This window comes from Schistocerca serialis, chromosome 7, assembly GCF_023864345.2.
Source record: "Schistocerca serialis cubense isolate TAMUIC-IGC-003099 chromosome 7, iqSchSeri2.2, whole genome shotgun sequence".
Classification (NCBI taxonomy): domain Eukaryota; kingdom Metazoa; phylum Arthropoda; class Insecta; order Orthoptera; family Acrididae; genus Schistocerca; species Schistocerca serialis.
Genome location: NC_064644.1, coordinates 138,214,499 through 138,235,656, shown reverse-complemented (window position 1 = coordinate 138,235,656; position 21,158 = coordinate 138,214,499). Strand labels below are relative to the sequence as shown.

Below are 21,158 nucleotides of genomic sequence, written 5' to 3'. Positions count from 1 at the left end.
CTGGTTTGATGCAGCTCTCCATGCTACTCTATCCTGTGCAAGCTTTTTCATCTCCCAGTACCTACTGCAACCTACATCCTTCTGAATCTGCTTAGTGTATTCATCTCTTGGTCTCCCTCTACGATTTTTACCCTCCACGCTGCCCTCCAATACTAAATTGGTGATCCCTTGATGCCTCAGAACATGTCCTACCAACCGATCCCTTCTTCTGGTCAAGTTGTGCCACAAACTTCTCTTCTCCCCAATCCTATTCAATACTTCCTCATTAGTTATGTGATCTACCCATCTAATCTTCAGCATAGAATTACAATGTCATCACCAAACCTCGAAATTTTTATTTCTTCTCCATGGATTTTAATACCTACATCAAATTTTTATTTTGTTTCTTTCACTGCTTGTTCAATATACAGATTGAATAAGATCAGGGAGAGGCTACAATCCTGTGTCACTCCATTCCCAACCACTGCTTCCCTTTCGTATCACTCGACTCTTATAATTGCCATCTGATTTCTGTACAAATTATAAATAGGCATTCGCTCCCTGTATTTTACCCCTGACACCTTCAGAATTTGAAAGAGAGTATTCCAGTCAACATTGTCAAAAGCTTTCTCTTAGTCTACAAATGCTAGAAACGTAGGTTTGCCTTTCCTTAATGTAACTTGTAAGATAAGTCGTAGGGACAGTATTGCCTCACGTGTTCCAGTATTTCTACGGAAACCCAACTAATCTTCCCCGAGGTCGGCTTCTACTGGTTTTTCCATTCGTCTGTAAAGAATTCGCGTTAGTATTTTGCAGCCGTGACTTATTAAACTGATAGTTCGGTAATTTTCACATCTGTCAACACCTGCTTTCTTTGGGATTGGAATTATTATATTCTTCTTGAAGTCTGTGGGTAATTCTCCTGTCTCATATATCTTGCTCACCAGATGGTAGAGTTTTGTCAGGACTGGCTCTCCCAATGCTGTCAGTAGTTCTAATGGAATGTTGTCTACTCCCGGGGCCATGTTTCTACTCAGGTCTTTCAGTGCTCTGTCAAACACATCACGCAGTATATCTCCCATTTCATCTTCGTCTACATCCTCTTCCATTTCCATAATATTGTCCTCAAGTTCATCGCCCTTGTATAGACCCTCTATATACTCCTTCCACCTTTCTGCTTTCCCTTCTTTGCTTAGAACTGGGTTTCCATCTGAGCTCTTGATATTCATACAAGTGCTTCTCTTTTCTCCAAACGTCTCTTTAATTTTCCTGTAGGCAGTATCTATCTTACCCCTGGTGAGACTACGTAACTACATCTCGCTTAAAATGATTTACACCGCTTATAAGTATAACGTACAGATGGCGTTACTCAGTCCTCAGATAGCGTTCATACATGATGTGGTAACGAATGATTAGTTACGGAGATCTACTGAAGAAACAATCCTTCCGGTTGCTGCTTGTTGAAATTTGTTAAAAACCAGCAGTAGTACGATGAAACGATGAGCCATTTGATCTTCTGTTCAGTGACCAAATGGTTGATGTTTGAGGTAACCACAGGTTCGGCACGTTCTGCGTGCCAACAGGCGCATGCCTGCGGCGCGAGCAACCGACCAGTGTTAAGCCAATCAACGTATTACGCCCGATTACCAAGCACAGCACGCTCGCACGTACAGGCTATTGCTGTAGTCAGCCAATGTGGCAACCGGGCGAACACGGGTTTGTAAACGGAAACGATTTACCTGTTAGAACGACTATTCCAATACAAATATTTACAACTGAAAATAGGTAGATTCGCAGATTACGGTCTTTACTTCGTATAGAGCAATGTATGTAATGTGTCTATAGCCTATCATCAGGAGTAATCTTGAACTGGAGAAGATTTATTTACTATGTGTTTTCAAAGAGTAAGGACAATTTTGTAAATTTGAATATTTTATTGCTCCGTTTCGCGACATTTTTTTCGTTGATCCTGTAAAGTATGAGTAGTGTGTTAGCTATATCGGATATTTAGTACGTTGCCAATCGTCAGATAGGTCTCATACGTTTTACTGCTACCGTTGCGATTACTTTTTGCTATAAGAACGGAATGAAATGCACTACAATTTTAGAAATTACTGTTTCGTTTAGTCTACTGTGAGTAAATGAAGGGTTTGCGAGTGGTGAAAGCGTTTAAAAGGAGATCTGCAAGGCGTTAAAAGTAACGAGTGCTGTAGAGGCTCCTACGCATTATCATGAAATCGTGGAAAAAGTGTAAGAAATGATCATGAGCTATCAAAGAATAAGGACCAGAGACTTCGCTGACCACTTTGGTTTGCCAGTTGGCTAATGAATTCGAGTTGCTTCGGTTTGAAACGTGTGACACCACAGTTTGCTCCAAAATAATAGCCATTTCGAACGTAACACAGGTGAAAGGAAGTTACTCAGAAGCCATTACAAGAACTCAACAATTATGAAGAACTGTTGAAACATGTCGTAACAGAATACGTTACGTAGTTTTACGGGTATGACGTCAAAACAAACACTCAGTCGTTTCTGTGGAAGCATTCTGGATCTCCATACCAATGAAGGTCGACGCTAGAGGTTATGGTCACTGTTTCTCCGATTTTAACCGCATAATAAACCATGATTACTTCCCCAAAGTCGAACTATTGGTGAGGGGCTACTTACACAAGTCCAATGCCGTTTGTGTGCAGCAGTTCGAAATACTCCCCGATAGTATTACTAAACATGTTTGGGTTTTTGCACCACAATACTGCAATTATGGTCCAGTTTCCATATTCGCTGGGCATAACCCCATGTAACATTTTATTTTAGCAGTAGTAAAGAAAGCCACAAGGGGCTGTCGTTTTACAAGTATGTTAGAGTTTAAAAATGCTAGACTGCGAGAGCTAAAAATTATCTCGAAGCTCGAGTTCTAGCACTTTTCAGCAATTGGACAAAGCGTTGGGATAAGCGTATAATATATAATGAGGACCAACTTCAAGGAGATAACATTAACGTGGGCGAACAGATAAAATTCTTTAAAACAACAAAATTTATCTATACTTTGTAAGACACATCGTATGTGGTATAAAAGTTACTTCTGATCATCTGGTTCAGTCTGGAATCGCAGGTCCGAATCCTGCCTCGGGCATGGATGTGCGTGATGTCCTTAGGTTGGTTAGCTTTAAGTAGTTCTTAGTTCTAGGGTACTGATGACCTCCGATTTTAAGTCCATAGTGCTCAGAGTCATTTAAACCATTTTGATAATCTGGGGTACTTACTAGCTTCCATTGTTACTGAGGTGAGTTACAAGCAAGAAACAGTGAAATGCAAAACGAAAACTTATCTCATACACAAGTAGAGGTGGACTGGGAGCATGGAAAACGAGTGGAAAGTACGCCAGAATATTCTTAATAAACGTTTATTACACAAAATGCCAATAATGTAGAGTAATGCGTCATGGGGCCGAAAACCACAAATAATTCGTAAAGAAATGGACAGAGAACATTATATGGGAAAATCCATATTGGAGCACTGACAGCAACTTGGCACTATTGATGAAACATTACAAACAAAATTGTGATACTGACGGAACTGTGTCTTACAGACGGTAACTTTAATTGAAACAATGCATACATCTCGGAGATATGAGCAATAGTCTCATGTCCATAGAAAACAGATGGCAACCTGAAATATGCAGGACGTTTATGAATTATTTATACAAAAGTAACCACTAATTATTCATCAATCCAAATCCGCTACTACAGTTTAGAGACAGTTCAGGACTAAGTATCTAAAGGCAACACTCAAAGACAACTGTTAATAATTGGTACAATCGTTTCACCGAATGTGGCAGTCTATCACATAGGACATCGGGAAAGGGTCGACCAGCAGCTTATTATGCACCAATTGAATACATTCGGCAGTCTTACAGTCTTAATCCGGATAAATCAACAGGATGTGCCATCTTAGAATTGAGTATACCTAGTGTTACGGTGTGGAAGGTATTATGGAAACGCCAGTGATTCAAACCACACAAACTGGATCTGTGGTAAGACTTACGAGCTAGTGACAAAGAAAAAAGAGCTGCTTGTTGTGTAGTCATGTTTAACAACACGCAGACCGAAGTTGACTTTCTTCATAGAATAACGTTCAGCGACGAAGGCACCGTCCATACCTGCAGCAGAATGAATCGTCATAATGTTCGGATGTTGGGTAAGCAGATACCGAATCATGCAATCGGACATGTAGGGGACTCGTCTAATGTAAATGTTTCTTCGACTGTAAGCTGTAACAAGATTTCGGTCTTTCCTTTGTTTCAGTGTCAACTATAACTAGCATATCGTACCTCGACATGACTGACCATTATGTAATGCCTCAATTAGAACAGGATATGGACTCTGAATTAATTTTCCAGCAAGTTGGCTCACCACTATATTATAATCGTGAGATTTTCACCATCTCCGTACGAATATGCTGACTTGTACTGGACATTGTGCAAGACATTCCAGGCCACCACACTCCGCGTGATTTAATTCCAATGGACTTCTGTGTATGGAGTTATATTAAAGACAGAGTGTTTGTTTCTCCGCTTCCGGGAAACTTCGACGATCTGCTACAGCTGATTATACAAGCAGATGTACCATGTATTAAGACGTGCTTCATAGGATTTGGTAGGAACTTGATTACTGGTGGGACATGTGTCGTGTTGCTGACGGTAGCCACGTTAACATTTGTATATAAATTTTGAAGGTGTACTATACTCAAGTTGTATCAAAGATTTCTGTGAGGTATTTACCGTTTTCACGATTAAAGTTTATTTCTGAATAACTAATTTGTAAACACTGTGTATAACAGTTGGTTGCTCACCATCGACAAAGGCTTCTCTGACGTCTTTGTAGATGAAAATGCTGCTTCTTCGGACAAAAGCCTTCCAACACCGTACCACATGATGATTTATAAATGTGGTCAGTCAGCCTTGGATCATTAGTTTAGAAACGATAGAAAGAAAGCCACCGCTACGGCGCCTTACAGTGTATTCACGTGAGTGCTCTACCGTTGTATTCCCAGGGCTTGGAGCTGAAGGGCCAGATGGTGCTGTGCCCAGAGTCGGACTCGCTGCTGTTCGTGGGCTCGCCCTACCTGGACGGCCTCGACGGGCTCACCGGCAAGGGCCTCTTCATCTCCGACATCCCCCTGCACGACGCCACCAGGGACGTCATACTGGTCGGGGAGCAGGCCCGCGCACAGGTAAGCCGCCCATTAATTGAGAGCTGTAGAGCCAGAAGCGAGGGAAGGCCCAGGTATCCAAGACACGTGCCACTGAGATCAGTCACGTTTTTCCCCATTCGTCCCTTTGAAACGTCGCTTCTCATATATGTAGCTGCTGCTTGCACAGGAAAGCAGACTCCAACGCAAATCGAAGATTTGTTTCAGTACAGCTTAACTTGCACACGAACAAACTTGCCTCACTGATATCATGAAGGATGTCACACTGGCCACAGTGCCGAACTGATGTCAAAAACAATCTACATCTACATCTACGTCCGTACTCAGCAAGCCACCTGGCGGTGTGTGGCGGAGGGTACTTTGAATACCTCTTTCGGTTCTCCCTTCTATTCCAGTCTCATATTGTACGTGGAAAGAAAGATTGTCGGTATGCCTCTGTGTGGGCTCTAATCTCTCTGATTTTATCCTCAAGGTCTCTTCGCGAGATATACGTATGAGGGAGCAATATACTGCTTGACTCCTCGGTGAAGGTATGTTCTCGAAACTTCAACAAAAGCCCGTACCCAGCTACTGAGCGTCTCTCCTGCAGAGTCTTCCACGGGAGTTTATCTGTCATCTCCGTAACGGTTTCGCGATTACCAGATGATCCTGTAACGAAGCGCGCTACTCTCCGTTGGATTTTCTCTATCTCCTCTATCAACCCTATCTGGTACGGATCCCACACTGGTGAGCAATATTCAAGCAGTGGCCGAACAAGTGTACTGTAACCTACTTCCTTCCATTTGCATTTCCTTAGGACTCTTCCAATGAATCTCAGTCTGGCATCTGCTTTACTGACGATCATCTTTATATGATCATTCAATTTTTAATCACTCCTAATGCCTACTCCCAGATAATTTATGGAATTAACTGCTTCCAGTTGCTGACCTGCTATATTGTAGTTAAAAGCAAGCAGTTGTCAACCACGCTGGTAGAAGACGAACGTCATACCACAGAGCTCCTTATCAACCTTGTTATCAGCATGGGAGCGTGTTGTTAAGCATGCATTGTCGTCCTTGGTGATCACACAACATATTAAAAAGCACTTCCCACTTTTGTAATGTGAATGGGACCGTCCTGAATCACGGTGACTTCAGTGTAATTATTGCCTTTGAATAAAAATGTCATTTCCATTTTTCTAATTGCGTATGTGTTTCAGTTACCTTAACGGACTATACTGCAACTGTTTTTTCTGTGTATGGTTCAAGCTTCATCGAATTATAATCTTGGCAGTCGGTAAATTTTGCAAATCATGCTATATGTTTTCGGTCATGTCTTAAAATTACTTCGCAAAACGAACAGGTAACTATCAAGTCAACCGATATAATATTCGGATAAATGACTCACTAAATTTTGGAAACAACAAGGATAGTTAGAAAAAATATTCGAACAGGATGGACTAATAATTTCCAGGACACATTGCAGATAGGTGGAGCGCTGCGACTCCACTCACTGTACGAAGTAGCCGTCCCCAGAAAACAAAAAACAATGAAATTACCAGCTGAGCGTTCGCTGTGTGCACGGGACACAGCGTAGCATTCCGTCACTTCAAAGACCTTAGCACAAGAATGGTCCATTTGTTGCTGTCAAGTGAATCTGCCGAACTAAAGTATAAAATAAATTGGCCTATCAAGTAGCGTCATTACAAAACATTAAAGCAACTAAGTAGCCGATGTTTCGACCGACTTCGAAGCGGTACTTCTGCTTCAGGGCAATTAACTGTCCTGAAGATCTCAGCACAAAATTGGTTTACATCTTACCGTCTAGAAAGCACACAAGACAAAAGTAAAGTACAAAATAATTTCAGAAATTAAGCCGTGTCATTATATGCCATTAGAGAGACCAAACTGCCGACGTTTCGACCGACTTTGTCCGGCCCATTTCATAAGATTTAAGGGGAAACGGAAGGCAATTTTAATCACTATTCTCTCAATGCTATTTCACCTTTCGAACAGATGCACTTTTCAAAAGAAATATAAATTTTAGAACAGTAACATTTTTACTGAGTGTATATAAAATAAATGCCTGCATTTACAAGTAAAATATAGAAAATACCTCTAATGCATTTCAAGATTTTTTTTTTTTTATATTTCAGTAGTAAAATTTTATCTTTTATACATAAGTAATCATAAACAGGTATATCTTGGGTTCTTAATTTACTTGTAATAACCTATTACCATCCTGAATACAAACTGACCAATGTTTCATCTCTAAACTGTTTGATTCAGTAAGTAATATTTCCTGATAATCCTAAAATGATGTTTTGAGAAAAATCAATATAACGATTAATATTACGGTTTTAGTATAGTTAGTTACAAGAATTACTAAGACTTAATTTATCTGAACCATACTTAGCATCATGTGACCCATACTGATCTTCATTTCTTCTCTTGGCCCTCTCCTTTTCTGTCTTGCTTTTTTGTGCATTTTAAATTACCAATGTCTGCTATTCTGATTCTTTATCCATTTGCACCATGGTTGCTGCAGTATTTTCACTAGATTTAATGTCTAATGCTTCCAAAACAGCCAGTTTCCTTATTGCCCCATCACTGAAGAACACAATTACATCATAAACTCCAAATTTGACGGTTTTAATTTGAACAAATGCCGTTGCTGGTAACCAGATGAAAATGGCACAATTTACGCATTCAGTTATGATTTTCTATGAAGACATCTCTTCAACAAAATATGTTTAGAAGGATGTCTAAGTATAAATTTAATTTCATTCGTTACTGCAGCAAAAAAGAATGTTTGTCATATGCTTCACTTCTTCTGTGCTTGCATCAAGTGTCAGGATCATGCAAGCAAAGGAAATGCTGAGGAGTATCAGCTTCTTTTAGCTTTCACCTTTTTTCATGTTTCCTATATTCCCAGCACTACTTCTGTCAGCCAAGTCATAATAATTCTGTTTATTTACCTATTTCAAAATTTGTCAGGCAACATTCACCATGTATCTTCTTACCATCTCCTAATTTTATTTTTTGACTTTTCTGTTAATAATCTTCCCGACATGGACCCCATTCTCTTCTATACATGGCAAATGCATTATAATCAGGAAATTGTGACACTAGGGCGACAGGGTGCGGCGGGGCGGGTTATTATTGTGGCGTAAATTTGTGTTCACTGACTTTCGTCGTACTGTGCACTATAAAAGTTCCACCTTGCTCAGTACGGAATCTAATCACCAGCCCATTTCTCTTCATACGTAGATATTGTCCAGACGATGTTAAATGCAGCGTTGAAGAAAAACACCGTCAATACAATGTCCGCGTAAACTCTGCTAACAAGCTATCCTGTATTGTAACAAATTTCGGGTGGAGGGCGATTGATTCATCTCTTTAGAAAAATGACAAAATTCTGCAACGAGTTTTTCTTTTTCTTTAGATTCACAAACAAACACTTGCTCTCAGCCCGAATTTTCGTAACTAACAAGATCACTGTTCTCAGTTCACAGTCATTCCATACATTTCACACGTAAAGCAGCCAGAAATGCACTTAAGTTCGACCCGACTGAATACGCGATTTCACAGTCAATACTATGCTACTATATATAAGTTTCACATTCGGTCCTTTTCAGAGGATTTCTTTAACAGAAACTGCTCGCCAAATAATCCATAAACGAATATGAACTACGCAACGCGTAATTTTTACTAATGCCGAAAGATCACACGTGGTTCGCCTTCCAACAAAACAATCCAAAAACTTCCAAACTTCACGAAACTGTCCGTACGTGCAACTGCTATTCTGGCCACACAGTGAGGACGCAAGAAGCCAATTATTTCTTCATTTTACACATAATAAAGGCGGAAACGTTCAACATGGCTTGCACGTCTGATAGCTGACTACCGACTCCCCTCACTGCCGTTCCTACCAGGGCCTATAACTACTTACATTGCACGGGAAATGCTTAACTCTGACTGGTTCTTCAAAATGACCAGCCAATCAAAACAATCCTTCGATTTCTTTTTCGCTCTAAAACCGTCTTACCCCAATCAATATTTACAGATGCATTTACGTCACTTCATCATGCAAATATTAATAAAATGTTTAACGAAACCAAACGAAAAGAAATCTAATCTTGAAATAAATTTAGAAAACTATTACTCTGCAAATGGCTATTCTGGCTGCCTTCTTACGAAATCATGTACTCTTGGACATACATCATCGGCTCGTTGGGGAATTTACATTTTTCATTGCGACTTGCTTGCTTAACACTTTTCTGTGACCTAGTTACGTAATGTTTAACACGAGATAATATTGAATTTTTTTCATATGACCCACATACAAACTCTCACACATTCTCATGTACTGACACAACAACACATTAAATAAATACTGATCTCTTCTGAATTTTATACTACGAAATTGAAAAATAGTTAACGTTTTTAGTTATGAAACTTCAAACAAATTGACCTAACATTTGGTGAACATCGGTAATGATTCCAAATGATACTAAAAGACGAATTGTTATGAATTCTAACTGACTTTAATTTTACTAGTGTCGGTTTGGAGTGTTTTAGGTAATTTTCCCTAAATCTGAAAGTGTGCCAATTAGAATATGAGATTCTTACACAATCTTCTTTTTAATAACAAAGGGCAGTATATGAACTCCTAACTAAATTGAATAGTATTTAATATTGTTTATTTACATTCTTAGGGGCTTGAATATTCTGTCGCTCAAATTGACACAGGTACCGCTTCCCACGGCTAGGCTAGCGACAGGTGCGAATGAGTCTCGGTAAGATATAAGCGGCTGTTTCTATCACAGCCAACGGCTCCAAAGCTACGAGCCATACCACAAAGTAGTGCAATAAATGCTATTGCGTATTGACTTGCGACGTTACAAGGTTTTTTTTGCACATATCGGGCCATAAGGCTTGCTGTCACACCTCCTAAATACTCAGTGGATCTAACACCACTGTTTGCCACTGAACCATTAAAAATCCCGAGCATTCCTGCTACTTCCATCTCACCACTTGGATCGCCATAATTATTTTGACAGCCGTGTTTATACACTGAATTAGTTTCATGGTCCCAGGTTACTCGGTATGTGTCAAGAATCTGTATGTCAGTTACCTTGCCGGTATGTAATGATACCTCCATGACAACACCATTTAGTGAAGTGTGCCCACGTCTCTGTCGGCTGCCATCAAAACATACACAGATAATACTACATTCACCGTAATGACTTTCCTTGAGTGCTTCTTCACCTGATGCCTTCATTGAGAATTTAGACTTCAGCAACAGTACTTCCAATAATTCCATAGGAATTCATAAATTTAGCACGTGGATTTAGAAGTTGAAGCATTGCACAAAAGTTGGCTTTTCTCCATCCATTCACCGACTGATATGAGACCATAAGGTGACCTTGCATTACTCTCATACAGATTGTAATTTGCCATGTGCGATGTTATTACAACAGCAATTGCTTCACATTTTACACTATTCAGTATCAGTTTTGACATAATCCGTTTGCGAAGACACTGATTCTCTCCCAAAGACATATCGTTACTACATATTCTGCATATTCTGCGCCCATTATATTCAGAAACAAAACTACAGAGCGTGCTGAAGTTCACCGCAACATTTCCAAATTGTTGTTCATCTCCAAAAACTGACTGCAAGGAAACGTCTTTAAGATACTGCAGTTTCTTTCTTGAGGTGCTGATTTTCCTTGCATCTGACATTCTTGTTTCCTTTGACCCACTAACCTCATTTCTCTTTATATTGTTATTACCTCTGAATTTTATTTTAGGCGAGAATTCCTTTATTCGTGAAATTTTTTATAAAAAAGTGCGAAACCAGAAAAACATAAATCAGCAGTCACTCAGTTCGCAACAAACTTCATTAAGCACAAACAGCAGCACTCTAAAACAATAACAAAGACGATAGGAACGCAAGGTATCAACGTAACGTACATGATACGAAAGTCAGACACTATAAAACAGTAGATGCAGCAGATGGCGAACAACAAATATCCAAATCAGTGAAATTTTCTGAGCACGGCGAAAAATGGAGGCGTGGCATTGAAATGCTGGCTTGCACAGAGAATTAGGAAAGCAATTATAACTCATCAACAAATTGTCGTCTTTATAAAAAGCAAAGACGGTTTTACACAGGGAACATCGGGCTTCCCAAATACAGAAAAATCAAAACTCCCGGATGTCTCTGTCTCCCTTTAACTGCCAAGGATCGGTACAAAGTGGGGTCGAAACATCGGCACTTTAATTGCTTCATGGCATTGTAATCACGTGGCCTAATATCCATAGTTATTTTATTACTTATAAAGTGCAGAAGATTCCTGTAACCTGTCTGACTAGGAATTCCTCAAGAGGAATGCTCAGAAGCGTGCTTGCAGGGTTTTACAATTGGACGTCACTTCAGCGATTTCCATCGTTTTCTTTAATATTCAGAGTTTCTTGAAAATCTTGATGCTTCAGTATGGTATGTGAATTTGGGGACCAAAAAATTTCTGCTTTATATTTTACTTAACTGGCTAATACCTGGAAACCTCTGATGGTTCTTCAACCTGGGTCCATGTTGTGAAGGAGATCAAAAAACTGCTTCATTAAGCCAGATTTGATATTTAGTGGTAGAAGCACGGTTTTTATGGTCTAGAAATGGTTCATGCAAAGTATTATAGTCAAATTTGGCCAAACATAAACTTATGAAAAAAGCAGTGCATTTTCATGCAAGTCTTTCACTCTCTTATTAAAACTTGAATTACTAAATATAAAATTAAATATTTCCCATTATGAAACATCTATAAGCGATAGAAGAAAACTAAGAACAGTTCTGAAAGCAGCATCAAAAGTAGTTAAGAACGCACACTTGTTTTGATTCATCGAAAGAGGTGTAGACTGGTGTGATGGTAAGTGATAAGAGTCCCAAAGTGAAGAGAAATTTTGCAGGATCGGAGGAATGAGTTTTCGTGAAAGCTGTTTCTTTGGGTACTTCCGCTGCAGCTCGGCAGGGAGCCTCAGCCGCTGCTGCCCCGCGCGGCGGCAGACGAGGTGCAAGGGAGAGGGTGCGCGACGCCCCGTAGCTCCGCCTCGGCGGCCCGCGGGCTGGCGCAGTCCCCTTTAAGTCAGAATTTAATAATGATCGCGCGGCTCGCAGCATCCGGCGCAGGGTTTGCGGGGGCGAAGCGTGGCAGCGCGCTGAGGCGCGGGGGCGTCCTGCTGACACCTCGCCGCCGCCACGCACTGACGCCTGTGCCAGGGGCACGTAGGCGCCTTTCAATTGTTGACACTCACCGTACGAATGTGTTTCTCAATTAGTGGTCAAAGATAGTTCAGAGCATTAAAAGTAGAAAATCAAGAAAGACTACATTGCGAGTTTGGTTTATAGAGTGTCGAAGTAGACATGTTAAGAAGATTGTTCCAATAATTACGTGGAGACCATAGTAGGACTCCATTTAGCAGCTAGTGGGCAGAACGACCCCTGCGAGGAATACTCAAATGCAATAGTTCTAGACCGTTACTCCTGAACAAAATCAGATGTAATCCAATGCCCTAAATAACGTTTGTCATGTAACAAAACATTAGAGTGGAATAATTAATACTCACGTTTTGAAAGTGATAATTAATTTATAAGGCTTGTAACTTTGTAACAACTGAAAATTACACTCTTTGTACGTGTTCCACCTGACAGTGGGGGATTTGGACCTGCTTATTTATAACAAACCTCTTTTATACTTGTTTTGTTGTCCGCCATTGCGCATCGGAAGTCACGTACGATTTGTTTTCATGGCTATCCTAGTCGAAAGTCTACTTACACATCGGTTAGTTGTGGCGAATGGTATCAGTATGCTGAAGAGTTCTCCCACTAATAACAGTTATTAACGATGAATCGTTCACTAAGAATAGGGGCATTCAATAAGCAACAAAACACATTTTTGTCTCTGAAAACGGTTTGACTTTATTCGGGATTACAATTCATCATGTTATTTCCCACTATTTCGGCTACAAAAGCCTATTTTTCACCATAGTCCCCGTTCAGTGGAATGGCCTACACCACCAAGGAGCGAGGTGGCGCAGTGGTTAGCATACTGGATTCGCCTTGGATAGGACGGCGGTTCAGACCCACGTTCCTTTGAAAGGGCACGGCCGGCTTCCTTCCCCATCCTTCCCTCACCCAATGGGACCGGTGACTTCACAGCTTGGTCCCCTCCCCCAAACCAGTTAACTAAACCACTTTACCACACCTTACTAGGAGACCCAGTATGCCCGTATCGTACCACCCTACTCGTCGACGTCGAAGTCAGCGTCTTGCTGCATCAATAACCACCCCATCATACACTTACTGCCTCCCGCGGAGGGAGTGCATCTTTCATTGGCCCAAACAGACGGAAATCGAAAGCCTTGAGAAACCAGCTGTAGACTGAATGAGGACTAACAGTTCAATTAAGTTTTGTCAGCTCCTCTTGGGTGCGCTGACTTATGTGAGGCCTTTTGTTGTCATGGAGGACGAGAAGTTCGTTTGTATTTTTCATTGTGATCCGTCTATCACCTCGAATGGGAGAGTTCGCAGTTTACGATACTGCAGGAGTCATAGCTGTCTGCAGCCGGGCAGAACGTGAAATATCGTACAGGTTTGTGCGAACTTGTTTCGATGATGACAGACGCCTCGCCAAATGACTCACCACACTTTTGTTAACTTACACGTTCCCGTAGACATTCCAAATCCATCTACAAATATCTGCGGCGCTCCGGTTCACCACCAAAAGAATCTCAATGACAGCTGTGTGCTTGGAACGCTCCTCTGTTACAGACGACGTTTTGAAGGCTACGTATAGCACCACAACCTGCCGGAACCTCATGGAACTAAAGGAGCTGAAGCGAGAACATTCCAGGATGTAAAAAATTCCGCATTTTTGCCACCGAAATCGTCAGTGAGAAGCAATGTGTTGCATTACTTACTGAACATTCTTCGTACAATGGCAGTTCTGTCGTATGGCAATCCATTTACTTTGAGTAGCCTTGCAAAGTCCTAGAAAATGTACTATGCCTGGAATTTCACTACCTCAAAATATTGCTTCATCCATTGGAACTAGCCTTACAACCAAGGTCAATTTTCCAAATTTGAAAAAAACTTTTACTACTAATATGTAATAGTGAAAGCAGGTTAATACACCACTAAATGGACAGCAAAAGCAATAATTACAAGAGCAGTGCTCACCGTAAGTGCTCTTGGTTAACAAAAGAAGTTTTCAGAAAAAAAGCTTTCGGTATATAGGAAACTGAACTATGACGCGTAGTTTCTGTTAACAGTTTTGACTCATATTGGTGGGAGGTGATCTTTTAACATGAAGACCATTAGAAATTTGAGTTCGGCTCGTCGACTAATCGAGAGATGCACGTTGCAAATTACTCGGACAAATAGGAAAGCAAATAAACGGATTGAGGAACGATAAGAATTGGAAATGTACCTATGGTAGTGATGAAAACAAAGTAAAGTTGGGCTGGACAGCAACCAGTGTAGCAAACCTACTTTGTTCTGAACTGAATCTACCAATACCTATTTCTGTGGAATTGAATTGTCCGATACCACGTTTGGGTGAATTCTTGCGATTTCTAAATTGTTCATTGTTTTCACCCTGGCTTGTTAATTCGTTACTCGTTTTATAAACCTTAAAACACTTGAATACGATTTTTATAAAAACTGGTTTATATGCCAGAAGGTAATTTAACACCATCAATTTACATAATAATTTTAATGTAACAGTCCAATCACATGAAATCAGAATCTTATCTATGTTGTCAAAAATTCAGAGTATATTTACTTAACTGAAAATACTCAGGCACATATCTTTGATCTGTAAACTGTTTGGAGCTGTTTCCACGATATATTTGTTTTACTGACAATACTTAGGTACCGTACATATCTTTAACATTTAGACACTTTGGAGTCATACCTTGCCAGTGAAGATGTATTCGAGGGTGTATTTGGCAGAGAAAAGGATGTCGGATATATTGTTCAGAATTTGATAATTGATTGCTGTCATGAGGTGAGATCAAGAGCCAGTTTTCCTATGTATTCGAAGATATATTTGGCAGAGAAAAGGATGTCGGATATATTGTTCAGAATTTGATAATTGATTGCTGTCATATGGTGAGATCAAGAGGCAGTTTTCCTATGTATTCGAAGATATATTTGGCAGAGAAAAGGATGTCGGATATATTGTTCAGAATTTGATAAATGATTGCTGTCTTATGGTGAGATCAAGAGGCAGTTTTCTCAAGTCGTGTTTCAAAGCGATGTTAACTATTAGCGGAGATCGTAATAAATCGACGGTCTTAAAAGGCTTTATTGTTCTCAAGTCATTTCGAGACGAAGATCCGTAATCATTAGTTTCATATCTTGAAGAAAATGCTTCTATCCTTGGACGGTTGCAGCCATACGAAAACTTAAGTACTGACTATAATGTGTAATAGCCACACAGTAATATTATTATTCATGTTGCAAGATAGCAATGATTCACTAAAACGCACATAGCGTTTTTGTCCAAGTGTTAGTTGGTCATCTATTGTGTATGCATTTTATACTAGGAAGATATATAGCATAACCAAAAGACGTTTTGTTACCGGTTTTAAGAAATATGAAATGGATGAGAAGAAAAATTTATGGGAGGCAGACAGATGATGTTACAAGACATGCAAGCCAACAGATGTTAGTATACTTGAAGAGATCATAAAATGAAAATATCTAGAGAACGCTTATATCCAACAGTGGATGTCGAATGACTCCTGCTGATGTGTTATTTCAGAGTTTGTGAATATTTTGATAACAGAGAATATATTTAACAAATTACTTGAGAAGGACTCGAAATCTTCTTCAAACCAACCTCGTTTTTAATTCTCAGAAATTGTTATTTTACCTCTCAGGTGGTTCCCATGTGATTAGCAAACAATTCTTATTTTGGTAAAGGTCGAGTTTTCCTGCACGTGTCTAAATGCGAAGCATTTTGTTGACCAAGGTTGGAAATATGTCATGTCGTAGGAAAGATTTTTCCTCATCCTTTCCGCACCACACCATTCGTATACCCATGAAAATAATCTGCGAGAGTAGGAATTTTTTAAACTGGTTTATAAAATTATTGTTGGTCGGAACTCGCAAAGTCTGCTGCAGTTGGCTGGCGAGATTGCTATGCTCGAAGAACCAGATACGTTTCTGGGAGTTAAGTTAGAAAACGCGGTAAATAGGTTAAAAATACCACTTCTTCCAGGTCGTTGCTGATAACTGCTGACCGGGATGCCTCCGACTTACAGCAGAGCACGGAGGTTAAGCTGTTACTGCACCCGTCTTCACACTCACACTGTTTAAGAGTGGTAATCAAGAGCCGGTGATGCTATCACTGAGTTTAAGTGCATGCGCGATAGATAATTTACATTAAGATTTATTGCCTAGTTTGAACCAGAATAAAATAGTAACTGGGTCACTTTAACCGATCTCCCAACTCAGATGATACAATTGCCGAAAGGTTCAAAGAAAATATGAGTTTATTTTCAATCACGTACCCGACTCACACTGTTATAACTGGTGGTGACCTGAATTTTCCCTCGATGTGTAAGCAAAAATACTTGTTTAAATATGGAGGTACGCTTACAGCATCATCCTAAATTGTGCTAAACGCGCACTCTGAAAATTATTTCGAGCAGTTAGTTTATGAGGCCACGCGAATAGCAAACCACTATGAAAAACTAGACCTCTTAGCAATAAATAATCCTGAGCTAACAACACGCCTAAAGACGGATACATGGATTAGGGAACACAGGGTTGTCGTGGTGAGACTGCATATTGTAACCTCCAAATACGCCAAAAAATAAACTAAAAATATACCCATTCAAAAAAACAGACAAAAATTCTTTTGCCGCCTTCCTGAGATACAATCTCCACTCCTTCCAAATTAACACTGTAAGTGTAGACGAGATGTGACATGAACGAAGAAATAGTATATACAGTTATTGAGAGATTTCTGTGAAATGAATTAACAAACGACGGACCTGACACACAAAACGGGTCAGAACTCTGTGACAGAAACAACGAAAAAAGCGTGCCAAATTTAAACGAACGCAATTTTCCAAGGTTGGAAATCCTTTACGGAAGCTCGAAATTTTGTGCGGATATCAATGCAAGATGCTTTTAATAGTTTACACAACGAAATTTTGGCTCGGAGCCTTTCGGAAAATCGAAAGAGATTCTGGTCGTATGTAAAGAATGATAGCGGCTAGACAGTCATTGTCTCCTCGGCGCGTTATCAATAGAAATACTACCTGCAACAGTGCTGCCAAAGCAGAATTACTTAATACAGCCTTCCGATATTCCTTCAGCAAAAAAGACGAAGTAAATATTCCAGATTTTGGATCAAGAACCACTGCCAACACGAGATAGAAGTAGATATTTGCGAAGCAGAGCAGCAACTTGAATCACTTTAAAAAAAACAAGTCTTCCGATCAGAATGTATACCAGAGTATGCTGATGCAATAACTCCATACTTAACAATCATATACAACCGCTTGTTCAACAAAATATCCGTACACACAGACCGGAAATTTGGAAAAGTCACACCAATGGTCAAGAAAGGTAGTAGGATTAATCCACTAAATTACAGTCCGATATCATTTACGCCGATACGCAGCAGGATTTTGGAACATTACGCATTAGTTCGAATGGAACGGTATATCACCACATAGCCAACACGGATTTAGAAAACATCGTCCTTGAGAAACACAGCTAGCTGTTTGCATTCACGAATTTTAATTGCAAGCGACTTGTCGTGGAATTGCTTGTTTATGGAATGTCGTCTCAGTTATGTGATTGGATTTGTGATTTCCTGTCGGAGAGGTCGCAGTTTGTAGTAATTAACGGAAAGTCATCGGTAAAACAAAAGTGATTTCCGGCGTTCTCCATGGTATTGATGTATGAGCTCTGCGTTCCTTATCTGTATAAATAATTTGGTAGATAATCTGAGCAGCCGTCTCAAGTTGTTTGCAGATGATGCTGTCGTTTATCGTCTAGTGAAGCCATCAGAGGATTGAAACAAATTGCAAAGCTGTTTACAAAAGATACCTGTATGGTGCGAAAACATATTAATACATATTCTGCTTCACCAGTTCTCAAAATTTCATTACGAATATTTTCCTTAAAGACCTGTAGACTGCGTATCACAGGCAAAGGTCACAAATTATTAGGTCCGACAAGTGCAGTGGTCTCAATCCTTTACTAATAATCGTTTCTTCTATGTAACTTTTATGAATGAGACTGACACTGGTTATTGTCCATGTTTCACTTCCATACATGGCTACACTCCATACAAATACTTTCAGAAATGACTTCCTGACACTTAAACCTATACTCGATGTTAACAAATTTCTCTTCTTCAGAAACGCCTTCCTTGCCATTCCCAGTCTACATTTTATATCCTTTCTACTTCGACCATCTTCAGTTATTTTGCTCCCTAAATAGCAAAACTCCTTTACTACTTTAAGTGTCTCATTTCCTAATCTAATTCCCTCAGCATCACCCGACTTAATGAGACTACATTCCATTATCCTTGTTTTGCTTTTGTTGATGTTCATCTTATATCCTCCTTTCAAGACACTGTCCATTCCATTCAACTGCTCTTCCAAGTCCTTTGCTGTCGCTGACAGAATTACAATGTCATCGGCGAACCTCAAAGTTTTTAATTCTTCTCCATGAATTTTAATACCTACTCCGAATTTTTCTTTTGTTTCCTTTACTGCTTGCTCAATATACAGATTGAACAACATCGAGGAGAGGCTACAAACCTGTCTTACTCGACTCCGAACCACTGCTTCCCTTTCATGTCCTTCGACTCTTATAACTGCCATCTGGTTTCTGATAAAATTGTAAATAGCCTTTCGCTCCCTGTATTTTACCCCTGCCACCTTTAGAATTTGAGAGAGAGTATTCCAGTCAACATTGTCAAAAGCTTTCTCTAAGTCTACAAGTGCTAGAAACGTAGATTTGCCATTTCTTAATCTTTCTTCAAAGATAAGTCGTAAGGTCAGTATTGCCTCACGTGTTCCAGTGTTTCTACGGAATCCCAACTGATCTTCCCCGAGGTTGGCTTCTACTAGTTTTTCCATTCGTCTGTAAGGAATTCGTGTTAGTATTTTGCAGCTGACTTATTAAACTGATAGTTCGGTAATTTTCACATCTGTCAACACCTGCTTTCTTTCGGATTGGAATTATTATATTCTTCTTGAAGTCTGAGGGTATTTCGCCTGTCTCATACATCTTGCTCACCAGATAGTAGAGTTTTGTCAGGACTGGCTCTCCCAAGGCCGTCAGTAGTTCCAATGGAATTTTGTCTACTCCGGGGGCCTTGTTTCGACTCAGGTCTTTCAGTGCTCTGTCAAACTCTTTACCCAGTATCATATCTCCCATTTCGTCTTCATCTACATCCTCTTCCATTTCCATAATATTCTCCTTAAGTATATCGCCCTTGTATAGACCCTCTATATACTCCTTCCACCTTTCTGCTTTCCCTTCCTTTCTTAGAACTGGGTTTCCATCTGAGCTCTTGATATTCATACAAGTCGTTCTCCTATCTCCAAAGGACCCCTTTAATTTTCCTGTAGGCAGTATCTATCTTACCCCTAGTGAGATAGGCCTCTACATCCTTACATTTGTCCTCTAGCCATCCCTGCTTAGCCATTTTGCACTTCCTGTAGATTTCATTTTTGAGACGTTTGTATTCCTTTTTGCCTGCTTCATTTACTGCATTTTTGTATTTTCTCCTTTCATCAATTAAATTCAATATTTCTTCTGTTACCCAAGGATTTCTACTAGCCCTCGTCTTTTTACCTACTTGATCCTCTGCTGCCTTCGCTACTTCATCCCTCAAAGCTAGCCATTCTTCTTCTACTGTATTTCTTTCTCCCATTCCTGTCAATTGTTCCCTTATGCTCTCCCTGAAACTCTGTACAACCTCTGGTTCTTTTAGTTTATCCAGGTCCCATCTCCTTAAATTCCCACCTTTTTGCTGTTTCTTCAGTTGTAATCTACAGGTCATTACCAATAGATTGTTGTCAGAGTCCACATCTGCCCCTGGAAATGTCTTACAATTTAAAACCTGGTTCCTAAATCTCTGTCTTACCATTATATAATCTTTCTGATACCTTTTAGTGTCTCGAGGGTTCTTCCATGTATACAACCTTATTTCATGATTCTTAAACCAAGTGTTGGCTATGATTATGTTGTGCTCTGTGCAAAATTCTACCAGACGGCTTCCTCTTTCATTTCTTTCCCCCAATCCATATTCACCTACTATGTTTCCTTCTCTCCCTTTTCCTACACTCGAATTCCAGTCACCCATGACTATTAAATTTTCGTCTCCCTTCACAATCTGAATAATTTCTTTTATTTCATCATACATTTCTTCTATTTCTTCGTCATCTGCAGAGATAGTTGGCATATAAACTTGTACTACTGTAGTAGGTGTGGGCTTCGTATCTATCTTGGCAACAATAATGCGTTCACTATGCTGTTTGTAGTAGCTTACCCGCATTCCTATTTTCCTATTCATTATTAAACCTACTCCTGCATTACCCCTATATGACTTTGTGTTTATAACCCTGTAGTCACCTGACCAGAAGTCTTGTACCTCCTGCCACCGAACTTCACTAATTCCCACTATATCTAACTTCAACCTATCCATTTCCCTTTTTAAATTTTCTAACCTACCTACCCGATTAAGGGATCTGACATTCCACGCTCCGATCCGTAGAAAGCCAGTTTTCTTTCTCCTGATAACGACATCCTCTTGAGTAGTCCCCGCCCGGAGATCCGAATGGGGGACTATTTTACCTCCGGAATATTTTACACAAGCATTCGCCAATAAATTCACTTAAATTAACATCTGATAATTATTTACTTGGCAGAACAAAAATCGTGACAAAAAA

General features: G+C 39.9%; 1 protein-coding gene across 1 annotated transcript in view; it reads left to right on the top strand.

Annotated features, from left to right (window-relative positions):
• LOC126412934 (head-specific guanylate cyclase-like) overlaps positions 1-21,158 on the top strand; it is a gene marked incomplete at its 5' end in the record, with an annotated part of 516,083 nt that overhangs the window by 416,161 nt on the left and 78,764 nt on the right. Inside the window, one exon of the mRNA XM_050082825.1 lies at positions 5,032-5,211. Coding sequence (XP_049938782.1) covers positions 5,032-5,211 — 180 coding nt within the window. The remainder of the gene's footprint in view (positions 1-5,031; positions 5,212-21,158) is intronic.